A 22,376-nucleotide genomic window follows, 5' to 3' on the forward strand; every position below is an offset into this window, starting at 1 on the left:
CTGCACCTGCTACTGTATTAGCAGCTGCACCTGCTACTGTATTAACAGCTGCACCTGCTACTGTATTAGCAGCTGCACCTGCTACTGTATTAGCAGCTGTACCTGCTACTGTATTAACAGCTGCACCCGCTACTGTATTAGCAGCTGCACCCGCTACTGTATTAGCAGCTGCACCTGCTACTGTATTAGCAGCAACACCTGCTACTGTATTAGCAGCTGCACCTGCTACTGTATTAGCAGCTGCACCCGCTACTGTATTAGCAGCTGCACCCGCTACTGTATTAGCAGCTGCACCTGCTACTGTATTAGCAGCTGCACCTGCTACTGTATTAGCAGCTGTACCCGCTACTGTATTAGCAGCTGTACCCGCTACTGTATTAGCAGCTGCACCCGCTTCTGTATTAGCAGCTGCACCTGCTACTGTATTAGCAGCTGTACCTGCTACTGTATTAGCAGCTGCACCTGCTACTGTATTAGCAGCAACACCTGCTACTGTATTAGCAGCTGCACCCGCTACTGTATTAGCAGCTGCACCCGCTACTGTATTAGCAGCTGCACCCGCTACTGTATTAGCAGCTGCACCCGACCCGCTACTGTATTAACAGCTGCACCCGCTGCTGTATTAGCAGCTGCACCCGCTACTGTATTAGCAGCTGCACCGGCTACTGTATTAGCAGCTGCACCCGCTACTGTATTAGCAGCTGCACCGGCTACTGTATTAGCAGCTGCACCCGCTACTGTATTAGCAGCTGCACCCGCTACTGTATTAGCAGATGCACCCGCTACTGTATTAGCAGATGCACCCGCTACTGTATTAGCAGCTGCACCCGCTACTGTATTAGCAGCTGCACCCGCTACTGTATTAGCAGCTGCACCCGCTACTGTATTAGCAGCTGCACCCGCTACTGTATTAGCAGCTGCACCCGCTACTGTATTAGCAGCTGCACCCGCTACTGTATTAGCAGCTGCACCCGCTACTGTATTAGCAGCTGCACCCGCTACTGTATTAGCAGCTGCACCCGCTACTGTATTAGCAGCTGCACCCGCTACTGTATTAGCAGCTACACCCGCTACTGTATTAGCAGCTGCACCCGCTACTGTATTAGCAGCTGCACCCGCTACTGTATTAGCAGCTGCACCTGCTACTGTATTAGCAGCTCCACCTGCTACTGTATTAGCAGCTGCACCCGCTACTGTATTAGCAGCTCCACCTGCTACTGTATTAGCAGCTGCACCCGCTACTGTATTAGCAGCTGCACCTGCTACTGTATTAGCAGCTACACCTGCTACTGTATTAGCAGCTGCACCTGCTACTGTATTAGCAGCTCCACCTGCTACTGTATTAGCAGCACAACAACAAACTGCTTGCATGCAGTTTCTCAGTGACTGTAAAACATCACCTCCACCATAAAACTTTTTCTGATGCTCCAAATACAGAAAAACATCCCTTACCAGGGTTTTTAGAATAAATAAAATAATAATCAGAAAATAAGTTTAAATGTTAAATAATAGTTAACATCACATCCAATCAGAAATCAAATCTGATGTTTGGAGTCTTTGTCCTGGACGACACAACAGGATGCTACCACTTCCAAATCAACAGCTGGTTTCGTGTTCTTAGGGTTGAAAGCCCCACATACTTGTCACTGAGGCCCAGCGGTTCAATCTTTGCCTCGTCTGATCAAAAACATTTGCTTCAGAGGACATATGGCATGTCCACGTGGACGGCTGCAGGTTATCGTTGAGCTGTGAGGTGTTGCATCTGGAGCAGGAGCCTTTTTTATCCTCACATCTAATGATGGCTTTGCTGTAGAAAGAGACGTAGGCGTTCCATCATTTTGACTCTAAATGAAACGCAGGAAATCCTCAATAAAGGTTTTATTTTTTTTAACTACATTGTATAATGATTGCTACCACATCCATGTCCATGGTGAGTGCATGCTGTGCTTTAACCTCTTAATCGGTTCTATAAAAAAATAACAGGTTTATTTGTTTTTGTTTGAGATTGATTGTCTAACTGACGTTTTCCGTTTCCTGTTGTACTCAAGGACAAATTGAATTTATTGATTATAGTAGGTAGAATTTATCTGGAAGGACTGTGGCAAAATATACGTGTTGCTGCTGAATCAGTGTAAAATATATTTAGTTATTATGTCAGATATAAAAGCACAGTTTTATTTTATTTGATTTTTTACAGAGTTATTAATACACGAGATATATGTGGTTATCCAAGTAAGAACAGTTGGTCTTTATTAATTTACTGAATAATAAAATATAGGGATATTTTTTCTACAGAGGCAGTAATTGTCGTGCTATCAATGGAAGCAGGAAAAAAAACAGCATTTACAATAAGTGAAAATGAATGAGCATAGCAAAAAGTTCCCCGTGTGTTAAAACACTATCTGTAAAGAGATACTGCAGTAGGAAACAGCTGGAGGTCATTTTAAATGTTCCAGTCACTGTTTAATCACTTTTAACAGGCCTTATCGGGGACTATTTTAGGAAGAGGAGCGCTACTCTCAGATCGTACCGAGGCTTGCAACTTGTCAGATGTAACTTTTGTTCCTGACTTCATTGAGACGAGACCACTGCAGTTGAAGGAGAGATTAGCGAATGTTGACTGGGGATTCCTCCATGGTCATTGTGTAAGCGCTGAAGCAGCAGAGCTGACCGTCCGGAGCAGCGGTGCCGTGTGAATAAGAAGCAGGAGAAAGTTTACAGAGGAAGATCCAAGGTCTTAGATGAGTCAGAAAAGATGCCACCAGAACTTCTGCCTCTGCAGGGGTTTTCCCAAAGCTTACTGAAAAAACTAAATAAATAAAATAAATATATATATATATAAACCACCACAGCGGTTTGAAGTGCAAAGTTAACAGTTTTACTCAGCCCCCCTCCGAGGCTTGTATAGTCTCTCCTAATCTTTTTTAATGTGTCAAAAGGCTTTTTGAGAGTTTCTGTGAAATTTCACACTTAAGTTGTTTGCAAAGTCAGTTTGAATTATCGTATAGAGGGAGGGTTAACTTTTATTCAGAGGTTGGAGAAAACTTTTATAAATCTGAATGTGTGGTGTTTGCGTCTGCAGGGATGTTGGAAACAGCATGCATTCACACTGATACTGCATATATGTTTAAACTGAGATTCTCAGAGAACACTGAACGAATTTATAGTTTTTAGTTGAAAATGTTCTGTGTTTTAGTGTTTGTCCTTCCGTTATCACTTTAGTATTGGGGATTACAAATTATGTTCAAATTTTAGAAAGGAATTACGTGGGTTCAGCTTAGGTTGTTCATAAATAGAGCTCTTGGTCTAATGGACGGATCTTTCACAATAATGTGTTGATTTCCAAAGCCGTGCAATCTAGGAGGAGCTCCTGTGTGGATGTCTGTTGGGGAAATCGCTGTTGGTCCATGTTTGGCTGGGAGTCATTTAGTGATTTAGATGGCAACATCTAAAAAACATGACAGCATATCAACCATTGAGTTGCATAAGTTAATTGGTGCATTTACACTATGGTCAGCTTGGAGTGTCCCTGGTAGTCGAAGCATCTACATTGGCTTTGTCTGTGCTGAGCCGGACGCTTTTTTCGGCCCTGCTTCCCAGCAACTACAAATGGGCCAGCTGAAGTTATTCAATTCAATTCAATTCAAGTTTATTTATATAGCGCAAAATCACGACAAGCATCATCTCAAGTTACTTTACTCAACATTCCAATGCAGGTCAGTTCATCAGAAAAAAAGTTTCCTATATAAGGAACCCAGCAAATTGCATCGAGTCACTGACTAGTGTCAGTGACTATACAGCAATCCTCAGACTAAGCAAGCATGCAGCGACAGTGGAGAGGAAAACTCCCTTTTAACAGGAAGAAACCTCCAGAGAATCCTGGCTCAGTATAAGCAGCCATCCTCCACGACTCACTGGGGATGGAGAAGACACACACACACACACACACACACGCACGCACGCACGCACGCACACAAAGTAGTGTTTCTATAGTTACATTGTGATTTCTTAGTAAATATTCTATTAGGTGAAAGATAAACTTTATTGTATTTATCCTAGTGGATCTATAATTAAACGGGTAAACTAGTAGTAGCACATCCAACGTCAAGGAAAGCAAAAGTTATTATCAGGAGAGGGAGAATGTTTAAGTGGTTAGCAGCAGTGTGCTAGTCGATGGCCCCCTCCATGAGGCCTCCACAGCTCAGCAGAACATCGTTGTAGCTTCTTCTGGGGAGAAAACACTTAGAGAAAATAAAGTTAACAGCTGAAATAGCAGGAAATAATACAGTTAAAGAGCAGATAGTAGAATAAAGCAGTAGAGTGTGGAAAGTGGTCAGTGTGTCCTCCAGCCGTCTAAGCCTATAGCAGCATAACTACAGAGATAACTCTGGATAATCTATCCTATTTAGATGTAGGCATGTTGGAGGCAGGGCAAGGGAGAGTCGTCTTTACCGACTGTACACTCCACCTCCCTGTACTCCCCCACTTGTCCAGATTTAGGCTAACATCAGATTTTAACCATAGGCCCTATCAAATAAAAATGTTTTAAGCCTATTCTTAAATGTAGACAAAGTGTCTGCCTCACGGACTAAAGCTGGGAGATGGTTCCACAGGAGAGGAGCCTGATAACTAAAAGATCTGCCTCCCATCCTAATTTTAGATATTCTGGGAACCACCAGTAGACCTGCAGTCTGAGAGCGAAGTGCTCGGTTAGGAACGTATGGAACAATCAGATCACTGATGTATGATGGAGCTTGATTATTAAGAGCTTTATATGTGAGAAGAAGGATCTTAAAATCTATTCTGAATTTTACAGGTAGCCAATGTAGGGAAGCTAAGACAGTAGAGATAACATCTCTCTTTGTAGTTCTCATCAGAACTCAGGCACTCTGTATGCAGTGGGGTAAACATTTTCTCTGCTGGCTGCTCCAGCCATGGCAGCGCAGGGATTGGCTGCCGTGATCTGCCTTTAGCACTCTTGGATGGGAGAGGAGCCCACGTCAGCACCACCGCTCAGTTAGAAGAGTCGGAGGCTGTGTGCTTCATGTCGGTCTCCAAAAGCAACACTGCACACTCCCGCTTTCGTTTACTAACTTGTGGCGCTTAGGAATGACATCAACGTGTCTTCTGTGAGCGCACTGATCTGATTCCCGAGGGAGATCCTTCTGGAGCTATGCTGTGGTTTGGGACCGTTTGCGAAGCGAAATACAAACCGCAAGAATCTGATTCCAGTGCATAATCAATATTTGACAACCAGGAGAACTCCCAGAATTCCCTTGGCTCTGCTCCCCAAAAATACATGTGTTGCCAAGGTAACCAAATAGACTGACATCTCTGCAGCTCTGAACTCAGACAACCAAGCTAACTCCAAACAGAACATGCATTCAACTACTTAAACGTAAAGTGTAAATGACAACAGAATGGAACATTCAGTCCAGTAAAATATGATTTTTCATATTCCATTTTATGTGGAACCAATTTTCTTTATTTCCAACAGGGACCTCTCCTCTGTCCTGACCGCATTTACAATTTTTGCTACTTGTTTGGATTTCTTCTACTTCCGCAGCCAGTGCCTCAATCTCGCTGAGGCTGAAGTTGATTATTTAGTTTCCAGGAAGATTGCTGGGATTCCCCTCATGAGCTGAGGTCGTGGTGTAACCAAATATGGTTAATTGAGGATGTTTCTGTATGTAAATGACAGTGAATGGACAAGAGCACCTGGGTACGCACAGGTGTGATTCATCAGTCAGTTTGACCGTTCGTTCTAAATTTAGTTCATAGGATGAATTAAAGGACAGTTTCTACGAATGTTCGATGCATGAAGGCCCTGTTTCCATGCTGTTTTCTGCTTTGCTTTTCAGTGATGTGTCAGTAAAGTTTGGAAACTAGTTTTATTGATGGGAAACAGGTCACAGAGTATACTAGAAATCTTGAAAATGGTAAAATTCCTGAACATTGTGGAGAGATTCACACAGAAATGCTGTACAGTTGGGATTATAGAGTCAGCTGGATGGAGGTTTTGACTATGTGGTATTTTGGGCTGAGAGGAGATTTGCTGCTCGAAGCTTCACTGTCGCCCTCTTTTCTTTTCATTTTTTTTCTTTAGTTTATTTTCATTTATTCACAATTAAAAACAAAACACAAAACAAAAAATGAAAAAGGAACAGAAAGAAGCAAAACTTATGTATGTTCCCCTTAACCAAAATAAGTACAAATGACATCAAAGTTATTATAGTAAATAAAACTGTCTAACCTGGTTTACTGATTTAGCTTTGGCAAAAAATGGAGAGAAAACAAATATGTACACACATTTTTTTTCTTCTTATATTAATGAAAGGAGAAAACAAATAATGCAAAATAAAACACAAAAAATAACAGCTAAAAGAAACAAAGTAGAACATACAATGTGTGTTTTCCCTTTCATTCTCTCTACTTCATAAATACATCTATCTCACAGCATCATATAAGCTAAGCCTTTCATTTTTGATATGTTTATTAAAGGTATTTTTTGTTTTGGTGTTCTTAATTTCGGTACTTAATTTATTCCACATATATTGATACACATTGTTCCTTTATGGTTAGACGTTCGTTTATGTACACATTAGTGCCTCTTAGCTTGTTTCCTTGTGCCAGTACATTGTTTCTTTGTTTTCTGCTGGTGAACCTCACTATAATAGCTGGTTTTGCCTTTTCATATTTCTTAGGCAGAGTGTGACGTATGGAAATGGCTTCTTTTTGTATGGAAATATTCTTACTGTGTAGAAATGTCACAACTTGTTGTTTAAGTGACTCAAGTTCTTTTTCTGAGGCATCTTCTGCTGAGTCATGATTGGTAACTGCATTAGCATAGCCTCTGTGTCTGGTTTCAAGTCCCATTAGATTCAGATTTCAGATTTATTGGCCTAGTAAAATTACATTTACAAGGAATTTGGCTTCGGTAGATGTTCGCTCTCTAAAACATACAACAACTACAATGAATGAGAATAAAAATGCATACATAAAAAACACATAAGAACATGTATACCCACACACATGTTCATTTACACACACACACATATATACATATATGCATACACGTACACACACATATACATATGTACACACACACACTCACACACACACACACACACACACACACACACACACACACACTCATATCCATAAACATACTGAATTAGTATTAAAAACTATAGTAAAAGGAAGGTAAAAGAATCTACAGACTCAGGAGAGAAATGGCTGAAGGAAAGAAACTGTTCTTGTGTCTGGTAGTTTTTGTGTACAGCGATCTATCGCGTCTGCCAGATGGGAGGAGATGGAAGAGAGTAGATGCAGGATGTGTGGCATCTTGGACAATATTCCCTGCCTTTTTCCTGATCCTGCTGATGTACAGTTCCTGGACAGAGGGCAGTTGGGCACCAATGGTTTTTCCTGCTGTTTTAATAATACGCTGTAGTCTGCATTTGTCCATTTTTGTGGCTGACCCAAACCAGACAGTGATGGATGAGCAAAGTATGGATTCGACTGCAGCAGTGTAGAAGATGATCAGCAGCTGTTGTGGTAGGCCGTACTTCCTTAGTTGCCGTAAGAAATACATCCTCTGCTGAGCCTTTTTGAGGATGGAGTTGATGTTTGTTTCCCACTTCAGATCCCTGGAAATGATAGTTCCCAAGAACTTGAATGAGTCCACCATTGACACTGGGCTGTTGGATATTGTGAGGGGGGACAGCACTGTGGGAAGCTTCCTAAAATCCACGACCATCTCCACAGCTTTAAGGGTGTTAAGCTCAAGATTGTGCTGGCTACACCAGACCACCAGCCTCTCAACTTCTCGCTGATAAGCAGACTCATCACCATCCTGGATGAGCCCAATGACAGTGGTGTCATCTGCAAATTTCAGGATTTTTACAGCTGAGTCCTTAGAGGTGCAGTCATTGGTGTACCGGTGCTGATCAACCTTGTGCCAGATGTTCAAGTCCCATTATTACCAAGTCTTCTCTTCTTGTATATTGTTCAAGTTCATCCACTCTTTGCTCTAAAGCCGATATCCTTTTCTCTTTCTTGGTTAACAGTAATTTGAGTTCTCTCACCTCTTCCATCAGTCTTAGCAAGCGATCCTGCAGCAATGTAACTTTTGACAGCTCACCTGACATGTAGTTCAGAGATTGTTTGATCTCCCCCAGGTCGTCTGCAGCCATGTCTTTGCCCCGTCCAGCCGATCATCCTCCTGGCATTTTTCTTACTCAGATTTCTCCTCTTTTGCCTTCCTCCGGTCCCGCGACCCCAGCGTAACAGGCCGAGCTCCACGTCACCAAGTCGGGCTCGATGGCAGGGCTCGCTGCTGTCAGCCGCCCCGGAGGAACCACGCCGGGTCTAGTGCCGTCGGCCTCGCCGGAGAGCCACACCGGGCCTGGTGGTGCCGGGGTGTCGGCCATACCGGGTCTGGTGATGTCAACTGCCGGGCCTGGTGAGGTCAGCCGCCGGAGAGCCCCGCCGGTCTGGTGATGTCGGCCGCCGGCTCTGGTTCTGCTTCTGGGCTTCAGCTCTGTTGCGTTTCCGGAACTCCGGGGTAGTTCCTGGGATGTGGAAATTGCCTTCACTGCATGGAGCTGCAGTGATCGTTTCAGAATTGGCTTCAAGCGTGTTAAGCAGCAGGGCTGGTAATAATGTTTAAGCACAATCCGAGATTTGCTGCTTGGAGCTTCACTGTCACCCTCTTAGCTATGCCCTTACTCCTAACACATAGCGCTACAGAATACAGGGTGTCCGCGGGTCCTTAAAAAGTCTTAAAAAGTCTTAAATTTGCTTTTCCAAATTTAAGGCCTTAAAAATCCTTAAAAATGACAAATAATCCTTAAAAACAGTTTCCAAAGGTCTTAAATTACCAAAGACCCAGTAAACAAAATATTTTTTATTTCTATAAAATTTTCATGAATTTCTAGTTAGTGTCCAGTATTTGTTGTGTACGATGTTGCCGTAAGCGGAACCGTACACATTCAGTTGGTTGTGAAAGGGGGCTGTTTTTAGATGAGCACATTAGCTGGTTAAGCTAGTGGGAGCTCGCGCCATGGGGAAGTGCAAGTTTAATGGTAACTGGATGGCTAATCCCACGTTTGCGACGTGGTTAGCACCGGTTCCAGGCAATAGCTGGAAATGATAGCTTAAATTTAATTTAACAAATAGCTTAAATTTGGTCAAAGTGGCCTTAAAAAAGGTCTTAAAAAGTCTAAAATTTGGCTCCTTTAAACCTGCAGATACCCTGAGAATATAAAAAACGAATTAACACCTGTAGGTGAGAATGTCAATGTTAAGTCCACAAGGTAAAAGTTACCTGTCTCACAGCAGTCTAAACCCAGCTCTCGTTCCCTATTAGTGGGTGAACAATCCAGCGCTTGCTAAATTCTGCTGACATGGAAGGATCAAAAAGTGACGTCGCTATGAACGCTTGGCCGCCACAAGCCAGTTACCCCTGTGCTAACTTTCCTGACCTCTGCTGCTTAAAACCCAAAAAAGTCTGAAGTATAATCCGTGAGCTCAACACTCTTTAATCTTAGCATCAGTGTTATCAAATGTGCTTTTTAGTTGTAGATTAATAGTGTTTTTTTTTGTCTTAAGGCAGGCATTGATGTGCAGTACCCACTGAATCACTAGCCAGTCTTCAAACTCAACCACTCCAAAACCTCCATCATCTCTTTGTGTTTATCTTGATACCAGATAAGAATCACCAGGCCTGCTCAGCCTTTTATACACACTGTAGAGCGTGAGGGGAGGACCACGTATTTAGTCGTTTTACTTGGATCTACTTGGCCTCCACTCATATTTTCAGCTTTAGTTTGCCAGCTGTTTGTAATTTTGTTTTTATGGTCCATGACCCTTTAGACAGATAATATCTCTGACTGCTCTCACTGATGCTGGCCAGTCAGGCACCCTGCAGCTGACTTAATTTGGACGTTCTTCTCCTCTACGCTGACATTTCAGCTCAGATTTTCCACATTTTATTAATTTTAAAGTGCTCAGAAAGGGGTAAATCTATTCACTTAATGTAATTTGTGGAAAACGTACCATGACAATGTAATTATTTAGAGGGGCCCAATTTGCATTTGCGGCACTGTGCAAGCTAAAGGCTTCCGTTGGTTCTAAGGCCTCAAAGATCAATTAATAATCTAAAGTATTTAAAACCCGTGAAACATTTAAATTAAGTAATATCTCTTCCTAAAGGGCATAGTGGAGCCCGTTTCCATACGCAGAGAGACACACTTTTTAAATAAACATCAGCTCTAATCACTGAGACAGAAATCGGAGCGAGAGCAGAAAATATTTTTGGAGCGTTTACCGCTTCCTCAGAGGCATCCCTCTGACTTAGATTAGATGGGATTTAGACAAAGTTGATGAGTTTACCATAACTTGGAATTCTTTTTATCTTAGTTTATTAGTAAGACTGCAGTTCTTTATATACTTTCTCTGATAGTTAGTTGATTTAGTTCAGAGTAGACTAGTTGCTCAGGAAAACGATCCTATTTGTGACATCCATGCACAGCTTTGATCACCGAAAGCTGTTGAAACGGTTGCGCTGCCCCATTTTTGGAAGAAAAGACTACAAGTGTTCATTTCTGTTCATCTATGGCTGCAAACGTAGTAAATGACTGGCTGCAGGCAGTAACCTAATAAGGCCATCCAAGGTTAATGATAGACCTTTTTTAGAATGGCTGAATGTCTGACACCAATAAGCAGTGCTGGTGGAAAACAATTATTACTTACATGGGAGACTCTTGGGGCAAAAGCCTCTGACATCTCAGTGAAGCTTTGTCTCGCTGGCTTTTACCAGCCGCCATATTTCCTTGAACATCTAGCCTTTGGATGAAAATTCAACAGTTAGACAGACAGCTGAAGTCTCAGCAGAGGGTTGTGTTGCTGCGCTACAACCGTCTATTCCAAAAAGCACACAAAGTTCAGTGACTGAACTTGAGAAGGGGAGAGGCGCCTAATCACTGACGTGCTTCTCTGTTATCAATTATATAATTTGCAGATACACAAACGGACCAAAACACAGGAAATGCAGACTAAAATATTTTTTGCCTCATCACTTTGGTGCCCCGTCCAGCCTGGCACCCCTGTGCGTCGCATACCCTGCACACACTCTTTTTGCACCACTGATCCAGATCGGTAAAAACAGTCCAAATGTGATGAGACAAAGGCATGGAGTCTTCTTTTGTTTTATTTTGGTGTTTTCCAAGTCAGCAATGGAAACAATTTTCTGGAATTTTGAGATGTTTTTTAAGTAAAATAAACTGGAACGGGAGATGGATTTGATGTGTGAATCAAAGCCTAAAATGGAATCAAAGAAAACTTCTAGAAGTTGCTGGACAGCCGGTTTCTGATCTGCGTAAGACACAGAAAAAGAATGGCCAGCTTGTCCAAATGGTGGGGGTTGAAGGACCTACAGCCAACGCCTGGTTTATGCTTGACTCATTCACTTTCCGCTTGGTGATGCGGCTCACGGATGGAACGCGCTTCACAACTCGCAGCGTTTATGGTTCATGCGGCTTGTCTCTGCGGTGAGACAATATTCTCCCAAACTGTAGGGGGCAGTATGGAGCTCTACGGCATGCATCCAACACTACACCATAGTAGAAGTAAACATTACTGTTGTTTACAACATGGCATTCCAGCATTTTTAAGTGTCCTCGTCTTTTCCGACAGTGCGAGCTATTTCTCTCCAAGAATTATTAACAACATGTTGATCACGGTGATCTTTGAGAGCTGAATCATACAAATGTCTGTATTTACGAACCTCTGCCATACTAGTTCTTGCCGGTCCGCCATGTTTTTCCGCGTCCGACCGTCCACGTGGTTAGAAAATTTCCTAGGTGCGTGGTGCGGAAATTTTGGGCCGTGTGGAGGAGCGGTGGAGGGGCGTGGTTGTTAAAATGACGCAATTTCGCCGCGCGGAGCCGTGCGGACCTCGAGGACGCGTCAAGCATAAACCAACCTAAGTGCCATCAGTGTAGAAGTGGTATGAGATGTCTGGGAAAGACTGAATGATGGAGGTTAATAGAAGGATATAGAAAGAAAAAAAATAAAGTCCCAGAATTGAGCCTTGTAGGACCCCACAAGTAAGTGGAGCAGTGTCTGAGGAAATGGTTTCTGTCCTCACAGAGAAAGTTTAGTTTGAAAGATAAAAGGAGAGCCAGTCTAATACAGGAATGGATGCCAACCAGATCATTTATTATTAACATTTAGAACAAGAAGGTGTTGTGATCCACATGTTAAAAGCTGCACTCAAGTCAAGCAGAACCATGACAGAACAGAATCTAACAGTTAGAATAAAGCTAACATGATGTAGAAAAAGAGAAAATATGGCAAATGTTTAAAAAAGATTTTTGCTTTTCTTACAAAAAAGGTAATTTGTATGATAAAACGTGCGATCGTAACCCTTAGCTTGTTTTGTAACTGGTGCTCTTTTTACTTTTTTTCCCAGAATGCTGTGTCATTGGTAGGCCCCGCTCCCAACACTCCAGTGACTGGCTACAAGCGTATGGTCATTCCAACTCAGCCGCCTCTGACTGCCACAAAGAAGTCTACACCCAAACCTCAAGCCCCAGGGGTGGTCCCATCTGTCCCACCTGCCTCTGTCAGCCCAGTAGCCAAGCCTCAAGGCTACATGACTCCCCAGCCCGTTCCAGCTTCTTATACCACAGCATCCACCCCAAGCCAACCCACCTTTAACGTCCAGGTGAGGCCGGCCCAGGCCGGTCCCCAACACCAAGCCCTGGTTGGCCACCATTATGGTCAGCAGCCAATTCGCAGCCCTGGACAGGTGCAGTACATGCCTGCCCAGCCCAAGGGTCCTGACTTTGCTTATGGACCGCCACAGCCTGGCTTTTCCCCAATGACGCATCAAGAACATCACCATCTAGGACCTCACGTAGGTGGCATAAACTCTAGGAGACCTGATCCAGTTCCAGCCCAAACTTACCAGCCTCCAGGACCCAAGAAAACCTACATTACAGATGTGCCACCAAGCCTGGCTCCATACACCTCTGGATCAACTGTTCCACCAAAGGTATGAAGCTTCGCATGCTAGATTGTCTCATACTTTAGATATCATCCATCCATCCATCTTCTGAACCCACTTGTTCACCTAGGGTTGGGGGGGTGGGGCCCTATCTCCAGCGATCAATGGGCAATCTGATGGGGTACACCCTGGACAGAGAGCTAGTCCATCGCAGGGCAACACAGAGACACACAGGGCAAACAATCATACACACACACACACACACGCGCACGCGCGCGCACACACACACACACACTCTCTCACACACACACACACACACACACACACACACACACACACACACACACTTGTCAGCACCAAGTTGAGAGGAGAGAATAAAAACCATACATGAACAAATGAGACCATGAAACAAAGCCTCCTTTTTCTGGGCTTGTGCTTTCCCGTAATAAAAACAAACATAATGGGAATTTTATTTCTTTATTTTGTGTTCAATCTAATTAATGAAACTGAGCGTTCAGCTTGTTTTCAACACACCAGGCAAACCCCAGACTGCAGCTAAATGAGAACATGGAGATAAACAGACCTAATGCAGATGAACACATTACAGGAAGCTCAACCTTTTCTCTATGACTGTACTTTCAGGAGAGGAGTTTTAAAACCCTGTCATCCTTTAACATGCATCAGTCTATGCCACAGAGACGGCTAGTCTAATCTCAGTAAGCCTTCACCGATCTCTGGAAAGTGTAAAGCCCTTGCGTTTTCTTTAATTCAAGGATTTTATGCCAGTTCAAAATACAATCTGGGCCTCGTAACCTCAGGGAATAACTCATCAAGGACTGCACGATGCTCAATACAAATTAGTTTCAGCGTTGTAGCAAGTATCTTAAAAATAAGTCTAATTATATTTGTTCTGAACAAAAGTCTACATTTTGCTAGAAAAGCTTGCTTTGGTCCCAGTTTGATGCATTATTAAATAAACAAAAGGTGGCCTTTAATAGATTTGTAGGAATCTCTTTGATTTTAGATGAAAGCAAATTGCTAATTTTATAGACAGAGATTCTACTCTTTGTCTTTTTTCCCAAGGATACCCCTAACACACACACACACACACACACACACACACACACACACACACACACACACACACACACACACACAGACACACACACACACACACACGCACACAGACACACACAGACACACAAACGCACACAGACACACACACACACACACACACACAGACACACACAGACACACACATGCACACAGACACACACACACACACACACACACACACACACACGCACGCACACACACACACACACACACACACACACACACACACACACACACACACACACACACACACACACACACACACACACACACGCACACACACACACGCACACACACACACGCACACAGACACACACACACACAGACACACGCACACACACATACACACACACAGACACACACAGACACACACACACACACACACAAGCACACAGACACACACAGACACACACACACATACACACATGCACAGACACACACACACACACACATGCACACAGACACACATGCACACACACAGACACACATGCACACACACATACACACATGCACACACACATACACACATGCACACACACATACACACATGCACACACACACACACGCACACACACATACACACACGCACACACACACACACATACACACACGCACACACACAGACACACACACACTGTTTAGAATGTCTAATGCTGAAAGTTCTTCTCTGCTGCATTTTGTTTAAAAAAAGCTGAAGAGTGTAAGTGAACCATCATGTTTGACTCAACTTTCCTTTAATTTGTGCATCTAAACCAAAGCTCTAATCTGTTTCCTTATAGCAGATCATTAATAATCCCCCTTACACACACACACACACACACACACACACACACACACACACACACACACACACACACACACACACACACACACACACACACAAACACACACACACACACACGCCCAAGAGAATATAAAAGCCAGATTAAGAATGAAAGTCTGTCAGCGTTGCCTTTGTGATCATCGCGTTGCCTGACCCAGTGTCATGACATGTTCATAACCTTCCACAGATTGTGTTAAATCTTCTTAAAAAGGGCGGGCTGCGCCTCAGACGTGAGAATAAACCAAAACATGGGCAGTTTGTCAGAATAATGACAGATTATCTCAGTATTGATGTCACTTTAGGATCAGTGACTGTGGTTGAAGACTTTATTAAAGAAATCATAATTGAGGGTATTCATGGAAGGTCAGTTTCATTAGAAGTTATGGATAAACTGCCTGCTCTGCCCTCTGCTTCACCCGGCCCCACCCAACCCCCGCTGGTAAAGGTGTTGGAGCATCTGTTTACATCAGCACACCTAAAGCTTGCTTCGCTTCCCAAATCCACTACTTCCTGATTTCTGTTATGGCTCCAACAACTGCTGGTTGGTCTGGATGTGTCTTCCTGTTCAGTTTTCTGAAATGGGAGCCAAACTAAGCTGGATGATAGCTTGTGTTTGTGCTTGAGCTTGACTGACGTTTGACAGGGGGAGGATTATTTTTGAACTGCTCAGTCGCTGCGGACAGTAAAAGCCCCCTGGAAGGTCAATGGTGGTTTCAGATGTCAAACATGTTTAAATGATGTGACATTTTCTGCCTTCTAGTTCAGCCCACTTTGCCTTTTGGCCTGCACAAGACCATTAGCATATGCTGTGTGCAGGATGTTTTGAATAAAAGCCATTTGGATCATAAACAGCAGCTCTTTTTGCTTCAGACCATCTGGACAGAGTTGAAGATAGAAAGCTCAATAACTATATTTTTTGCATAGATTGGCCTAAAATTAACCGTTTATTTCTTATTTTTACCGTTCGTGTGTGGTCTTTGATGAAAGCGAAACAAATCATGCAATATAAAATTAGGTTTTATATCTTTCTTTCCTATTAGACATACTGTAGACATTAACACCTTAGATATATTGACAATTTTATCATAAATTTGGCTCATTTTCAAATAAACCCAGTTTTACAAAGGTGTAAACACATTAAATACTTGAATGTCTGTTAGGAATCATATAGTAATTTAAATATTAATGAAAAATCAGTTTGAAATGCCAGCAGTGATGTAACTCCGAGTTGGGACAGTGAAGTTTACACTTCTTTGTATATTTGTGTCTGTCAACATTAATCTGTTTGCTTTTGGGAGCCCTGGAGTCCAGTTTCTGAACCTTTAGGAGATAAATGTTGAATTTCTGTCTTTTAGGTCTAGCTGCTTCATAGTCCCGAAGCCGCTGTTTGTTTGCATAAAATCTGATCATTTGTTTATAGTATCACGAAGTACTAAATGCCTTCTGATGACACTTTTCAAAGTTGTTTATAAAGGAACATTGAGAATTTTCACCAGAATTTGCAGATGCATATTTCTAACACAATTGTTCTTAAATTTAAAATGTCAGACTTTCAGATTGTCTTAATATTAAAAGTTTAGACGCATAAAGCTTCTTAATAGCTCCAAAAATGTGCTTTTGTGTCACATCTGTGTGGCTGATGAACAGCAGACCTCATGTCTCATCCTGCTCATCTTACCAACAGTAGGAGACCGTTGTCTCCGTCTCAGCCCTGTAGGACACGTCTGTGTGGCTAACATCACAGCAGAACTCCATCCCTCTCTTTTAGCTCATATCTGTGACGTAGTCACTTTATCGTATTTGGATGAGACACTGGTGATGTCAAGCTGTTAAAGATTACAGTGGTGCCAAACTGACGGACACACGTTTCAAAGTAAATGTTACACAATCAAAACAAACTTTTGTGAACCACATTACAATTTTTGTAATTAGGGGAAAGAAATATTACTTTTGCAGTTTTTTGTGGATAGTTCCTGCAACTGCTGCTCTCTCTAAACAGAAATAATTTGGTCCTTTTAAAGTGTGTTTTGTATGTATTTTATGGAGAAGTAAAAACATGCAGTAGTTCTCTCACGTTTGTCTAACAACTTCATGTCAGACTTGAAGACTGGTTTCGGGAGTACGAGCTTTATTAGAGACTGCTGGCTGCAAGCGGTGCTGAAAAGGCTGACGGAAGGATGAGGTCTGAGTTAGAAAGGTGGAGGCTTAACTGTCTTAGCTTCTGAATACTCTGATCATGGAACACGGTGGAACGATGACTGAGTGAAGAGCCGGTGTGGCTTCTTCCATGTATAGACATGGATGACGCAGGTGCAACGTGGAGGGAATGCCCGCGAGGGGCATGCTGGGTAATGTGGTCCGAGACAGAAGCCGGTCAGCTGGGAGAGCCCGGCCTGGGGGCTTGGACTTTGACACCTCAGTTAATAACATGGCTTGGACCAAACCACCACACTTCTGCATTTAGAGCGGGAGGTAGAGTGGGTTGGCCATTAATCGGGAGGTTGTAGGATCAATCCCAGCTTCTGGCAGAGAATTCTGCTGTTGTGCCCTTGGGCAAGACACTTAACCCACCTAGCTACTTGTGATGGTCAGAGGGACTGCTGGCGCCAGTGCTCGTCAGCCTTGCCTATGTCAGTGTGCCCCAGGGTAGCTGTGGCTACAATGTAGCTCATCACCACTCGTGTGTGGGTCTTCTATCATTTACTAGGGTCCTCCATTCATTACACACTCACGCATTTAGCAACAGAAGATCACAGGTGTGTGAGGTTCTCTGCCTAATAACATCAGAGAAGGAGAAACAGCCGGCTGCTACCACTTTAACTTTAGGACTAACTACCAAAGTCTCAAAAAGAAAAACACCGTTCGAAGTCTCGAACAACAAAAGATGTTCGGACCTAGAAAACTGCGACTGCTGTTTAGCAGTATTCCGTTTATTCTGGCAATGTGAGTTCCTGTATCCAGCAGATGTGGCCTAGGGATGATAACTAATGGGAGGAGTGAGAGATCTGTGATCGTGTTTGCATTTCAAGCTAGCTTATTTAGCAGATTTGTCAGTGCAGCATCAAAGCAGCTCCAACTTTAGGTTTGTGTTATTAAGGTGTACACCAGGGTTTCCTGTCCCTGGTCCTCGGGGCACACTTATCTGCATGTTTTCCACGTCTCTGCTTCAGCACACCTGATTTACATTGCCTCCTCAGGAGGACATCAAGTGCTGCAGATACCTGTTAATCACTCATTCATTTAAGTCAGATGTGTGGCAGCAGGGAAACACTGGCGTTACAAAGGGCAACACGCAAAACATGCAGGTGTACACCACCATTAATGCAGTATTTAATAGTAACTTTAGCCGATCTTTTAAAGACAATCCTGTTGGACATGACCTTGGATGTGTCAGAAGTGCCACCTTTTTTGCTTGTGGTGATGTTTGTGTTTGTAAATAATCACAAAAATAAACAGCTGGAGTTTTGGAGACTGGCTGTTTTATAAGGGTGGCAGTACTAGCCGTTAGCTCATCCGTCTTCACAAGAGGCCATACAGGAGGCCATACATCAGTTATGGAAATAGTTAAACTTAACTTTTTACATGGAAACACGCTTAAAATGGTTCAAATATTTACTTAAGACAGTTTTGAGAATGATGTCACTTTCTCAGCTGGTTTCCAAGCATTATCCTAAAGTGTAAAACCAGCGTGGGCCTTTAACAGCCAGTAGACAGAGAGCAGGGTTACCAGCTCAGCGCAGATTACCAGAGAGGATTCTTTGACTGGTGCACTGGTAAAATGTAAAACTACAAAGCGGGAGCCCAAGGCTTTGACAAGATGAAGGCGTGTTATCTGCAACCCTGTGATCTTTTCTGCGTCAACGCACCTTGAAACAAATTGAACGTGTTCCCTGCCAACTTTCTACAAACGGACAAATCATCCCAAATTCTTCACTGTTTAGAAAATTTCAGTTTTGTGGATCAGAAATGGAAGAACTAAAAATAAAAAAAACCATAGCTGATTATATGATGATTATATTTTTTCCGAAACATAACTCTGATCTAGTTCCATCAAGCTTTAAAACTAAGAGCTCATCCACAGATGATGCTCCTTTTGTTTTCTCCAACATCGTCAGGACATAATGTCCCTCTGGCAATGTGGAAAAGGAAACAAATACTTCCTGAGAGGCTCTTAAAGCCCATTTCTATTTTTACCAAACCAAGTGTCTACATAAAAAAGCTCATATTGGATTTATTCACTGAATTTTCCATTCAAATGTCACATTTAAAGGACAGTATAACTAAAGCACGGTGGAGCTTTCAGGGAAATTGTGCCATCGAAATTACCTCTTGTGTGGGCGAAGTGTGTGCAGGTAATAAACAGTAAGGCCATAATTAGAACATTTTCCTGGCAATTTATCACTGATATTGTTTTGACAGCCCAATTAAAACTAAATGAGTGACCTTGGAGGGGGTGCTGGAAAGCGTTCCTTCCGGTGACTCCCTCGTTCTGCTGGGGGACTTTAACGCTCACTTGGGCAACGACAGTGAGACCTGGAGAGGTGTGGTTGGGAGGAACGGCCCCCTGATCTGAATTTGAGTGGTGTTTTGTAATTGGACTTCTGTGCCAGTCATGGATTGTCCATAATGAACACCATGTTCAGACATAAAGGTGTCCATATGTGCTCTTGGCACCAGGATACCTTAGGCTGCAGCTCGATGATCGACTTTGTTGTTGTTTCATCTGACCTGCGGCCGCATGTCTTGGACACTCGGGTGAAGAGAGGGGCGGAGCTCTCAACTGACCACTACCTGGTGGTGAGTTGGCTCAGTTGGTGGGGGAGGATGCCGGTCAGACCAGGCAGGCCCAAACGTATCGCGAGGATCTGCTGAGAACGTCTGGCAGAGTCTCCTGTCAGAAGGAGCTTCAGTTCCCACCTCCAACAGAACTTCCAAAATGTTCCGGGAGAGGCGGGGGACATTGAGTCTGAATGGACCCTGTTCCGTGCCTCCATTGTAGACCAGAGCTGTGGTCGCAGGATCGTCGGTGCCTGTCGTGGTGGCAACCCCTGAACTCACTGGTGGACACCGGCGGTTAGGGATGCTGTCAAGCTGAAGAAAGAGTCCTATCAGGTCTTTTTGTCCTGTGGGACTCCAGAGGCAGCTGACTGGTACCGGCAGTCCAAGCAGAACGTGGCTCGGGTGGTCGCCAAGGTTAAAACCCGGGCATGGGAGGAGTTCGGTGAGACCATGGAGCAAGACTTCCGTATGGCTTTGAGGAGATTCTGGTCCACCATCCGGCGCCTCGGGGGGGGAAAGCAGTGCGCTACCAACACTATCTATAGTGGGGACGGTGTGCTGCTGACCTCTACTCAGGACGTTGTGGATCGGTGGGCAGAATACTTCGAACACCTCCTCAATCCCACCGACACGTCTTCCAGTGAGGACGCAGAGTCTGGGGACTTTGGGTTGGTCTCTCAAATCTCTGGTGCTGAGGTCACTGAGGTGGTTAAAAAGCTCCTCTGTGGCAAGGCTCCAGGGGTGGATGAGATCCGCCCGGAGTTCCTTAAGGCTCTGGATGTTGTGGGGCTGTGCAATATCGCGTGGACATTGGGGGCAGTCCCACTGGACTGGCAGACTGGGGTGGTGGTTCGCTTATTTAAAAAGGGGGACCGCAGGGTGTGTTCCAACTACGGGGATCTCACTCCTGAGCCTTCCTGGTAAGGTCTATTCAGGGGTTCTGGAGAGGAGGGTCCGTTGGATTATTGAACCTCAGATTCAGGAGGAGCAATGTGGTTTTCGTCCTGGCCGTGGAACACTGGACCTGCTCTATACCCTTAGGGGGATCCTGGAGGGTGCGTGGGAATTTGCCCAACCAGTCTACATGTGTTTTGTGGATTTGGAGAAGGCGTTTTACCATGTCCCTCTGGGGGCCTTGTAGGGGGTACTCCTGGAGTATGGGGTACCAGGCCCTCCGATATGGGCTGTTAGGTCCCTGTATGACCGGTGTCAGAGCATGGTCCACATTGCCGGCAGTAAGTCGGGCTCGGTCCCAGTGAGAGTTGGACTCCGCCAAGGCTGTCCTTTGTCACCGATTTTGTTCATAACCTTTATGGACAGGATTTCTAGGCCAGCCAAGTTGTGGAGGGCGTCCGTTTTGGTGGCCTGAGGATCAGGTCTCTGCTTTTTGCAGATGATGTGGTCCTGTTGGCTTCATCAGAACATGATCTTCAGCTTTCGCTGGAGCGGTTCGCAGCCAAGTGTGAAGCAGCTGGGATGAGAATCAGCTCCTCTAATTCTGAGAGCATGGTCTTGATTTGGAAAAGAGTAGAATGCCTTCTCCGGGTCAGGGATGAGGTCCTGCCCCAAGTGGAGGAGTTTAAGTATCTCGGGGTCTTGTTCATGAGTGAGGGAAAACTGGAGCGTGAGATCGATAGGTGGATTGGTGCTGCATCTGCAGTGATGCGGGCATTGTACCGGTCTGTCGTGGTGAAGAGAGAGCTGAGTCAGAAGGCGAAGCTCTCGATTTACCGGTCGATCTACGTTCCTACCCTCACCTATGGTCATGAGCTTTGGGTAGTGACCGAAAGAGCGAGATCGCGGATATAAGCGGCCGAAATGAGTTTTCTCCAAAGAGTGGCTGGGCTCTCCCTTAGAGATAGGGTGAGAAGCTCGGACATTCGGAAGGGGCTTGGAGTAGACCCCCTGCTCCTCCACATGGAGAGGAGCCAGTTGAGGTGGCTCGGGCATCTGGTCAGGATGCCTCCTGGACGCCTCCCTGGTGAGGTTTTCCGGGCACGTCCAACCAGGAGGAGACCTAAAGGTAGACCCAGGACACAGTGGAGGGACTATGTCTCTCACCTGGTCAGGGAATGCCTTGGGATTCCCCCGGAGGAGCTGGCCCAAGTGGCTGAGGAGAGGGAAGTCTGGGCCTCTCGCCCTAGGCTACTGCCCCCATGACCCGACTCCAGATAAGCAGATGAAATTGTGAAGCATAAATTGCAGCAATTAGCCGCCATTATGTATGGGGTTGTTTCCATTGAACGAAAGCGGCACGTTTCAGAAGCAGAAGCGTTGTGTCACATGGCTCTGTAATATTTTTGCTTCAGGTCTATTTATTACGTGCTACGCTTCCAGAATGTGTCAAGGTAAGCTGTTCATATCAGGCCTGACAGGAAATGAAGCACAGGAGCAATATAAAACATCTGGCAAATTCCTAAATACAAGTCCGGTGCAGATTTCCACTTGCACAACTTACATAAACTTACATAAAAGTACGTCACTACTAAACTGAAGAAAGGCCTAAAGGACGTCAACACACCGTGAACCAGCCCACTCAGCAGTGCTGTGCTCCAGGTCGCCTTATGATGAAATAAACGGTGATAAAACAATGTAAGTAAAAGGAAGGTTCTATGCTGGCAGAGGTCCAGTAGCAGTATTTCCATA

General features: G+C 44.2%; 1 protein-coding gene across 5 annotated transcripts in view; it reads left to right on the plus strand.

The window, feature by feature from the left end:
• Positions 1–22,376, plus strand: part of lpp (LIM domain containing preferred translocation partner in lipoma) — a 275,115-nt gene that overhangs the window by 153,793 nt on the left and 98,946 nt on the right. For all 5 annotated transcript variants that reach the window (XM_015962371.3, XM_015962372.3, XM_015962374.3 and 2 more), the window contains one exon: positions 12,476–13,060. In XM_015962371.3, coding sequence (XP_015817857.3) covers positions 12,476–13,060 — 585 coding nt within the window. The remainder of the gene's footprint in view (positions 1–12,475; positions 13,061–22,376) is intronic.

This window comes from Nothobranchius furzeri, chromosome 16 (assembly GCF_043380555.1).
Source record: "Nothobranchius furzeri strain GRZ-AD chromosome 16, NfurGRZ-RIMD1, whole genome shotgun sequence".
Classification (NCBI taxonomy): Eukaryota; Metazoa; Chordata; class Actinopteri; order Cyprinodontiformes; family Nothobranchiidae; genus Nothobranchius; species Nothobranchius furzeri.